At 33.9% G+C, this 11,227-nt stretch overlaps 1 protein-coding gene across 1 annotated transcript; it reads left to right on the top strand.

Moving 5' to 3' along the window:
- Nucleotides 1-3,981: 3,981 nt before the first annotated feature.
- On the top strand, nt 3,982-6,287 carry LOC142630433 (UDP-glycosyltransferase 74B1-like). The gene is made up of 2 exons (XM_075804431.1): nt 3,982-4,655; nt 5,388-6,287. Exons 1-2 carry the CDS (start codon nt 4,020-4,022, stop codon nt 6,105-6,107), a joined length of 1,356 nt encoding a protein of 451 aa, XP_075660546.1. The 5' UTR covers nt 3,982-4,019; the 3' UTR covers nt 6,108-6,287.
- The last annotated feature ends 4,940 nt before the right edge of the window (nt 6,288-11,227 follow it).

Raw genomic sequence — 11,227 nt, 5'->3', positions numbered from 1 at the left:
TTCATAATTCAACTTTGCTTGGCAAACGGGTGGATTATTTGGGTTGTTTTGTCATTGTCGTGGATCCCTCCCTTTCATTGCATCAATGTGGATTGCCTAACCTAGATTCAGAAGCTGAAATTTCACCTCAACCATCAATAGGTTTCGCTAGGGCATTTAAAAAATGACCTAAATAAGCCTCACTTACGGGAATCTGAGCAATTTTCTTGTTGCTTTCACAGAACTTCTTGGATCATCATGACATAATGCGAAGTATATTGTAATTCAGTGACATAACCCTTATTTGTTTTTATTAAGAGCCTTATAAGTTATAACTACTCAATTACAGGAAATTTTCAGATTTGCTTCACGAGTCGGTTTTGTGCCAAATTACAGCCCAAAGACCCCAAACCCTATTTTCATTTAAATCCCGCATCAACCCTAATCAAAAGAAAAAAAACCACTGTAATGAGACTTGAAGAAAAAGGGGCACCGGAACCAACAGAAAACCATGTTAATCTTAATTGTCTTCCAATCCTCTCTAAATTGATATACTATTGAGATGAGACTTTCGCCGCCCAAAAACACTAGATAACCCGTTCATGTTTATTGGAGTGTTATATTAAAACCACAAAGACTACAAATTTTGAAGTGGTCTTGAAGTAACTAAGAGATCAATTTGGCAGTTGGCCTCATGACTTGCGGCAACAAATCATTGTGAAGACAGAGGCTTGGTGAAGCATTTGTAGCAATAGCTGGGAGCTTAGTTATAAGTCAAGTTACATGTATTGGAGATCTTCTAAATTTTGATCATATCGTAATCTTTTTTCATACTGAATTTGACAAAATTGGGCCAGACCCAAGAGTATTTGGACAATTCCTTATCTCTTGTGTGGTTGTTATTGTGATTTACTTTACAGTTTATCCATAATTCCGTGTTACTATAACTGAATCCGGTTAATTAATTACTTGGACCTGACTTGCAATTTAGTAATGTAATTATATTTTGAACTAATGTATTATCTATACTACTATTTAAGAGGCTTCCTTTGTTTGGATTCTTCATTTTTTAGTTCAAAAATACTCCAACAGTCCTATGTTTAAGTAAAGACAAAATTAAAGGACAATCCGGTAAAAATATAACTTTAATTCCCACTAAAACATTGCCTAAAAAATAAGATCACTCTCCTATTAATTTTTAAATTGATTTATTCACTTATAAATTAGATTTTTAACATAAAAAAAATATATATATATATATAAAATAATTAAATACAGTTTTTTTTTCCTACAAAATAGAACCACTAAAAAAAAAACCTGATCGCACGGACGAAGCACGTGTGATGAGGCTAGTTTTTATTAAATAAATAAGAGAGTTTTTCATTTATTTTTTTTCCTCTTCTAGTTTTTCTAATTGTGCAAGTTGGTTATAAGAGGACCATTCTCTCTATTGGCCTCTACTGGGTGCTGAGAAAAGCAGGTCAGTGCTCTTTGGCTATTTTGTTATTTTGGTCCATGAACTTTATAAAAGTTTGATTTTCATTCTCAAACCATAAGAAGTTCATTTTTTTTTTTAATCTCTAAACTATTAAAAAGTTCATCTTTCATCCCTAAAATATTGAAAATGTTTTATTTATGTTCTTAAATTTTACCAAAAGTTTATTTTTCATCTCTATTTTTGTTTCGAAACTATTGTAAAAATTCTTTACAAAGTTTAGGGATAAAAAAGAACTTTTTAAAGTTTAGAGACAAAAAACAAATTTTAGCAAAGTTTAAGGACAAAAAACAACTTTTAGCAAATTTTGGGAATTAAAATAGTATTTTACCCTTAATAATATTTTTACAACACTTTTACAATAAATTTTAAATAGTAGATTATTATGAATTGTTATAGAAAGACAAAAAAATAATTTTAGTGATATATTTAAATTAAAACTAATAACAACTTATTATTTATAATTTGTTATATTATACCCGTCACTTTCTTCTTTTCTAATCGGTTTGCTTCTCACATTATCAGAGAAGCATTTACTGCTGTGTAAAGCTCTTCTACTCTTTTTGTTGGATTCATTTACATACCTATTGCTCACAAAGTTTTGGCTGATGTAGATGGGGACTGGGGAGTGATCCTGTTGCACTTGTGGGGTCTTTCCTTCAATAAAATCTTCTTTATTAAGAAAATAGGAAAAAGAAATAACGTCATCCCCTAAAAGCACCTAAACCTTATCAGAAGATATTGGGAAATGGGAATCAACACCTTGATAAGTTTGAGTTTGATACATAATTTCATTAGTCGGCATCCAGAATAATTAAAAAATATTCGTGCAAGACTTACTTTTGGAACACGACAGTTTGAATTTCTATGACACATGGGATTGCAATAATTCAATGTATCTTTCCACAGGGGAAGTATAATAGGGAAAAGTTAATTTGATGCTAATAGTATCGGTTTAAAAATATATATATTTTGTGGGTTTCAGTTAGCTCAATTGATAAAGTCTCTGATGATTGTATAAGAGATTTGAGGTTTAATTCAAAATTGGTGTCTTGGTCTGATGATATAAAGCTATCATCAAGAGTGGACGCCATAGGTTAAAACTCTCTAAAAAAAATTTAAAATTTTTATAAAAAAGAGAAGTAGTTGATTTTTTAATAGTTTTTTTTTATAAATATTTTTGATGATAGTGATACTAAAATTTTCTTGAAATAATTTATTAATAAATGTTCCAAAAGTACTTTGATATTATCTGTATCTTTGTATATATTAAGATGATTCAGAAAGTTAGTTATTATTATTTTTTTCTGTCAAAAATACCCATAAATTAATTAACTAACAACTTAAAAATGAGGTTAAAATAGTAAATTGGCAAAAGAAAGTTAGTTATTGCTTTTTTTACTATAAAAAATACCTCTACCTAAAATTTAAAAATGAGGTTAAAATAGTAAATTGACAAAAATAATAAATTCCTACTGTTACGTTGAAATGCCTTCCTGCTTTTAATAAACTCCTACTTTTACATTGATTTAAATTCTTACTTCTACTCACTAACTTCCTACAAAATAGGATTACTCTTTTATTAGTTTTAAAACTCCTCTAATCTACAAAACTCACCCCACATATTCATCACACGCTAAGATTTTTTTTTTTTTTTTTGATTGGAAAAAGTAGAAATCTCAAACTATAATAAATACAAATTATTAATCTTTACCCGAAAAATAGAAGGGCCTCGCTCACGCGCGTACTCAGAGGCTAGTGATAAGTTATTATTGTTCCAAAAGATTAAAAAATTGTGAATTTAACTATTGAACCATAATTCTAATATATACTATTAATCCAACTTGGTTAGATTATCTAGTGGACTTTATTGAAACTAAAAATTAGCACTGGCCAAGTCTTATGCTTGCTTTCTATGATTGGATTAAATTGACTAACATAACATATATTATGCAAAAATCTGAAAGCCTTAAGCTCATTTATATAGCATATTCTCCTTTATTAATAAGAGAACAACGTGGGTTCTAGTTAGCTCAATTAGTAAAATTTCTGATGGTTGTATAAGAGATTTGGGGTTTAATTCCCGCCTACACCAAAAACTGATTGGTGTCTTGGTCTGATAGTAAAGAGCAATTATCAAGAGCAGACCTTATAGGTTGAAATTCTCTTTAAAAAAAAGAAAAAGAAGAGAACTACCATTTGAATTCCGTTTCTTCCACTATTTTAAGTATTAAATTATTTATTAAAAAAACATATATCATTTAAACCTATGGAGTGATGGGTCCAAATCCAGTTTATTTTAAAACGAATAACTTGAAAAATTCAATACCTTTTTATACTTGCTGATACAAAAAATTCAATACCTAATCTGCAGAATTTAAAAAATTATTCACCAAATTTGGCCACTTAAGTAAAAAGGGTGAACAACTTTTCTAATATTCAGCCAAAATATTCCATGGTAAATAAGTCCAAGGCACCTCAAGTAAGGCCTATAAGTAAGTCTTCTATTCATCAAATCAAGGTCAATCCCTGAAAGCAAGAAAAAATGAGCAGCCAAAAAGGTCATGTTATTGTGCTCACTTATCCTGCTCAAGGCCACATAAACCCACTCCTCCAGTTTGCCAAACGTTTAGCCTCCAAAGGTCTCAAGGCTACTCTAGCCACAACCCATTACACTGTCAGGTCCATTCATGCAACCACTGTTGGTGTTGAGCCCATCTCAGATGGCTATGATGAAGGTGGATATAAGCAGGCTCCTAGTACAGAAGCCTACTTAGAGTCATTCAAATCAGTTGGTTCAAGAACTCTATCAGAGCTCATATCAAATTTCAAAGACTCAGTCTCACCAGTAAACTGTGTTGTTTATGACTCTTTGCTTCCATGGGCTCTTGATGTGGCCAGGCAATTTGGCATTTATGCAGCAGTATTCTTGACAAACTCAGCTTCTGTGTGCTCCATGTACTGGCATATCGATCATGGTCGCCTGGCTTTGCCAGAGAAGCAAGCAACTGAGCCTGTGTTGTTGCCTGGACTACCTTCACTAGCCCCTGCTGACTTGCCTAGTTTTCTTGCTCAGCCTTCAAGTAATTCTGCTTATTTGGCAGTGATCATGGAAAAATTTAGCTGTTTGGATAAAAATGACTGGGTGTTCTGTAACAGTTCTGCAGAGTTGGAAAGTGAGGTAACTTTCTTTTAACTAACTAACTATGATAGGTGTGTGTGTGTGCGTGTTTTTTTTTTTTTTTTGGCATAGGTAGTTCTATTACTTTATATTGTTAAAAATAGATGCCAGGAAGAAACATATTTTGGAAACATTGATTGATATGAACATGGTTAAATAAATCAGGGTCATAGCATTACTAAATAATCTGCCAGAAATAAATTGAAACCGAAAGACAATCGTGGGAATTGAGAAATCAAATGATGTTAAGAGGGAAAAAGTAGAAGATGGAATAGGTGAATTCCTATTTTTTAATTTTTGATGAGATGAGATCAGAAGACCAAGGAATTTCCAAATAATTTAGAGCTGCTCAATATATTCAGGAAAATCTTGGACAATGGATAAGTATGAAACATATAACCATGCATTTTTATTTAGAGCTTCTCAAAATGTTCAGGATAATCTTGGACAATAGATAAGTATGAAATATATAACTATACATTTTAAATTTGGAAATCATGTGTTTTATTTATGCCTTTATTGAAATCAGAAATGATCAAAGATTAGGAGTCTCTCCTATCCAAAAAAGAAAAAAAAGAAAAAAGAAAAAAAAGTCTTTTTTTTTCCTTTCAGAATCAAAGATTAGGAGCAAAATCTATCAAATTCTACATTACAGTTTTATATGCCGAGTAGTAAGACCTGTATTTGTATAATTGTATATCTTTCTCATTTTATTCATTGATCGTTGAAAAGCTAGTGAAGGCCATGTCAGGACTCTGGCCCTTGGTGATGGTTGGTCCAATGGTGCCATCAGCCTACCTAGATCAACAGATCAGTGGAGACATAGCTTATGGCGCCAGTCTCTGGGAGCTTAGTAGTGACCAGTGCTTGAGCTGGCTAGAGACTAAACCACCAAAGTCAGTGATATATGTATCATTTGGAAGCATGGCAGACATAACAGCTAAACAAGCTGAAGAAATTGCATGTGGTTTGATAGCAAGCAATATGCATTTTCTTTTGGTTGCAAAAGATTCCATAAACAAGTTTCCAATCGAATTTATTAATTCAGAACAAGAAAGAGGGTTGGTTGTACCATGGTGCAATCAACTACAGGTGCTGGCACATCAGGCTGTGGCTTGCTTTGTGACACATTGTGGCTGGAACTCAACATTGGAGGCCTTGAGCCTAGGGGTGCCAATGGTAGCAATGCCACAGTGGAGTGATCAGCCTACTAATGCTAAGTTTGTGGAGGAGTTGTGGCAGGTGGGAGTAAAGGGTAAGAAGAACAAGGATGGGATTGTGACAAGGGATGAGCTAGAGATGTGTATAAAACGAGTTACAGCAGGAGAAAGAAGTGAAGAGATTTTAAAGAATGCAACTAAATGGAGAAAGCTTGTAATAAGAGCTGTTAGTTTAGGTGGAAGCTCAGATAAGAACATTGAAGAATTTGTAGGCAAGTTGGTGAAAGAATAGGGGAAGCAAGCTTAATTTTGGATGGCACTTGGTCAACAAAATTAACTCCCTTAGATTATAATGTGTCATTCAATGACAGGAAAGAGACTTGAAAAGGCTAGACTGAGTGCAACACATACCCTTTTCAGGATTTCTTTTGATCTTTCATTGTTCAATAAGAAAAATAGTAAGTATCCAATAAGAACATGGCTTTGATTGCAATCTTGTCATCTGAGCAGGTTAGTCCATACATGTTTTTTTGGCGCATCACTTTAGCCAAGCAAAACATTTAATTTAAGTTCTAGTTTGGTCTCATTGAAAATGAAAGCAAATCTAGGTCAGCTAAAGAAACCTAATGCTTGATGGGTTCTCAGTCCCAATAACTGAATAACCCAACACATTGATGTACAGTACAAGCTCAGCTAAAGAAAACTAATTCTTGATGAGTTCTCAGTTCCTCTAACATCACAGGGGCTTAAAAATTTTCCACCGGCTCTTTTATGTAAAATCCACAGGCATCCAGACAACTTTAACAAATTTGGAACAGAATATTATACCTAAATTGTTCCATCTACTATCTTTTTAGGAATGCATCCTCTATTCAAGTTTTGACACAGGTCCTATGATTAGTTGATTACCCAACCTTCTATTGTTGACTCTGGGGGTTATACTGTATATGTATCTTCAAATCAATAGCTTATTCAATTTCTTTTATTTCTCAAATTAATTTTCCTATTGAAATGGATAATCAGATTCCAAGCATGCATTCAAACAGTAGATGATGAAATGAAGTTCTGTGTCACATGTTCCATGACCATAATATTGCTAGTCATACAAGAGTAATGCTGCTGATAGCAGATAAATCTGATATACAAACAGAAACTAATTTCCATGAACAAAAGTAAATCATCACATCGTTATACGCTATAATAACATTGACTCGCTGGTTTATTTTATTATTAAATTGACACTTGTATTGCTGTACAAATGATATAGTTGAGAGATTGAAAAGGGGCTATATATTCTTTATCGAGGTAAAGAGACTGCCACACCTCTTTATCTCGTTATAAATTCTAGATATGAACTGCTATACAACTTATTTTAGAAGATGATATATGGCAGCAAATGAAGAGTGAGCCTTGAAAACTGACTTCGGGAAATTATTGAGCAAGTTCACATATTATAAGCACTGAATCATTACATCACCTTGCAATGAAAACAGAAAGCCTAACATGTATCCTCCAGATACCTCAAATATATTACTATATAGGCTTTATAGGGGAGAACTATGTGTGAGAAACTGCTTGAGCTAGTATTGCAAAAAAACCACTATATGCTAATTCGTAAAGCAAGCTATAAAAAGCTGAGTTCCAATTCCATACCTTGACAAAAAGTAATATTTATTTCTCCAAGCAGAACCCAAATAAACCCCTCATTAGGACAGCATTTCGACATTTTAAGACATGTAAACAAGCAAAACAAACTGATTGGGTATAAACAATCCCACAAAGCCAAAAAAGAAACCAAGTATCTAAACTTAACATAAAAATGCTCCATTACAACAGAAAACACAATCAGTAAATGCTCAATTAGTTGTGGTTATGGTAGGTCTTAGATTTAAATTTTACTATCAGAAAACAAGAGGGTACATATGTAAGTGTGTTTGGGTACAGAATTGATTTTTATTTTTATTTTGAAAATGCAACAGAATTAAAATTGAAATACTGTAGTGATGACAACAATTGGTTCCAACAATATTACTAGAGCAACAGAAGTGGCGCCTAAAGCTTAGCAAAAAACAAATCTCCCATTGGGACAGATTTTGACATCTGTGAGATCTCTAAACAAGCCAAACTGATTGAGTACAATCCCCCCAAAAATTGGCACTAAAATTTGTCAATGGAGAAATGAAATGAACTGATAAGAACTACACACCTGTCTACTTCTACCACACTCGATTAAAACCTAAGTTTTGTCAAGTAACACAGCTTTGTTGTAGGAAGTATGCATGCACATGTATACAAGCTAATCGTCTTGTATTTTATATTAATACATTCTTATATCCGAGCAATATTGACTGACAAAGTAAAAAATTAAAATACATTGCAGAATTATTACATTTTCAACACAATAATAAGCACAAAAATAGCTACCATCGTAAATTATAATGAAGTAAAATCATGGTAGATATCTTGCTGATCTTTAGAAATAAAACCATTAACAAACAGAAATAAAATCATATCAATCGTGGTCGCCTGACTTTGCCAGTGAAGCAAGAAACTGAGCCTGTGTTGTTGCCTGGATTACCTTAACTTGGCCTTTCTGACTTGCCTAGTTTTCTTGCTCAGCCTTCAAGTAATTCTGCATATTTGGTAGTGATCATGGAAAATTTTGGCTGTTTGGATAAAAATGATTGGGTATACTGTAACAGTTCTGAAGAGTTGGAAAGTGAGGTAACTTATATTTCTCCCACACAGCTTTATGTTTAACTAGACTACTCACTATGGCATGTTGGGTTTTTTTTCGTTTGTTTGTTTACTTTGGGCACTATTTTCTATTGTTAATAATAGATGCCAGGAAGAAAAATATTTTGAAAACATTGATTTATATGAGCATGGTTAAATAAATCGGGGACATAGAATTATTATAAAATCTGCCAGAAATAAATTAAAACCGATAGACAATCATGGAAATTGAGAAAACAAATGATGTTAAGAGGGAAAAAGTAGAAGATGGAATAAGGTGAATTCCTATTTTTTAATTTTTGATATGAGATGAGATCAGAAGACCAAGAAATTTCCAAATAATTTAGAGCTTCTCAATATATTCAGGATAGTCTTGGACAATAAATAAGTATGAAATATATAACTATAGATTTTTATTTAGAGCTTCTCAATGTGTTCAGGATTATCTTGGACAATGGGTAAGAGCAACCACACCAGATCAGCTAAAATCTTGTAAAAAAAAAAAAAAAGTACAACTTTTACACATTTTATGCAAAAAAACACCCACATCAGTGGGTGTATAAATGGACAAAAATGTGGAAATCTATAAACGAGCTACAGTACCCGTGTAAATATAAATGGACAAAAATGTGAAAATCCTTAAACGAGCTACAGTACCTGTGTAAATATACACGGGTACTGTAGCTCATTTATTCAGTTTTTTAGTATTATTTGTACAGTATAAAACTCATTTTTGCTCTTTTTTTTCTCTCTCCTCTCACTGAGCAACGCCACGCCTCTCTCAGGGCTCAGCTCTTCTCTTTTCCTCCTTTCATTCTTGAGCTATTCCTTTCATCTTCTCTCTTCGTCTGCTTCTTACTTTTGTTCATTCTCATCACCATGGGAAGCAAGATGTGATCGGTTTGGGGGGTTTTTCAGCCATAGACTCATCTTCTCTATTGACAGACTTTGGGGCTAATTTCTCTAAAAATGTATGGGTTTTTCTTATTAAGATTTTAGGGTTTCTTGGGAGTTTCTCTAAACTAATTTTTGGGAGTTTCTCTAAACCGATTTGGCAGCATCGGTTCGGTCACCGATTCTAGCAATACGGCGGTCGGAGACATCGATTCGGCAATGGTCATCGGAGCCACTATTATAACAATCGGCTCATCGGAGATGGCGGTACAATGGTCGAAGACACCAATCTGTCGGCGTTCACCGGAGCCACTATTTTGGCGGTTTGGCCATCGGACCTCCACCACAAGCGGCTCCATTGGCCGGGCCACCGGTGTTGGTAGTTTACTTAAAATATAAGTTTAAATTAAAAAAGTATGACCATTAGGGAAATTAATAAAAAATTGATGAAGAATGAATATTTTATTGAAAAGTCTTGTAAAATAGATAAACTGATGTGGGTGTTTTGTAAAAGTGATGGTGTAAAATAGAAAAAGTAGGCATTTTGTATAATAGATGGAATCTTTTACACGAGCTGATGTGGTTGCTCTAGAGCAACCACATCAGCTCATTCATTTTACACATCTATTTTTACACTAAAAACCTACTTTTTCTATTTTACACATTTATTTTTACAAAATACCCACACCAGTTCGTCTATTTTACACATTTTCTTAAATTTTTTATTATTTCCCAACCATCCCTCCTTTAATATGCGCTTTCTGTCTCTCTCTCCCCATTTCTGAATAAACACTCTCTCCCTATACCCATCTCTCTACACTCTACCCATCTCTCGATCAGCTGCTCACCACTTGGCCTTGCTCCTGGGCTGCGCCATGGGCGGTGCGGCCAGTCCATGCTGGTGCGGGAGACAGCCTAGGCTCCGATCAGGCTCCGCTCCAGTTAAGGCCGACGAGCACGAGCTCCGATCTAGTCAAGGCCGACGAGCACGCGCTCCGATCCAGTCAAGACCGACGAGCTCGACCTCCGATCCAGTCAAGACCGACGAGCACGACCTCCGATCCAGTCAAGCAAGACCCACGAGCACCACCCACGACCTCCGATCAGGCAAGACCCACGAGCTCTGATCTGTGTATTTGTGTTTTTTTTTTTTTTTTTTTTTTGAGCTAGTGTATCTCTATGTTGAGCAAGCACTGATCTGTTTATCTGTGTTTTTTTTTTTGGAGCTAGTGTATCTCTGTGTGCATCTGAGGAAAAAAGATGAGGAGAGCAGTTATTGAGTTTGTTGAGCACGGAGAAGAGAAAGAAAAAAAGGAGCGAACTGTGAAATGATAAAATAATAAATGGACAAGTTACAGTAGCCGTGTATATTTACACGGTTACTGTAACTCGGGGGTGGATTTGCACAATTTTACAAAGTTTTGCACAACTGATGTGGGAGTTTTTTGAGCCAAAATGTGTAAATTTTGGATTATAGATGAGTATCCACCAACTGATGTGGATACTCTAAGTAAGAAAAATATAACTATTGGTTATAAATTTGAATATCATGTGTTTTATTTATGCCTTTATTGAAGTCAGAAATGATCAAAGATTAGGAGTTTTATTTTTCTTCTTTCTTTTGAGAATCAAAGATTAGGAGTCAAATTCTTCTCAACAAAAAAATTTAGGAGTCAAATCTATCAAATTCTACATTATATTTTTATATGCTGAGTAGTAAGACCTGTAAAGTTGTATTTCTCATTTTTTTTCATTGATTGTTGAAAAGCTAGTGAAGGCAAT

The sequence above is a fragment of the Castanea sativa genome, chromosome 4 (genome assembly GCF_040712315.1).
Source record: "Castanea sativa cultivar Marrone di Chiusa Pesio chromosome 4, ASM4071231v1".
Classification (NCBI taxonomy): domain Eukaryota; kingdom Viridiplantae; phylum Streptophyta; class Magnoliopsida; order Fagales; family Fagaceae; genus Castanea; species Castanea sativa.
The sequence above is the reverse complement of the archived record's forward strand: the minus strand, read 5'-3'. Positions and strand labels throughout refer to the sequence as shown.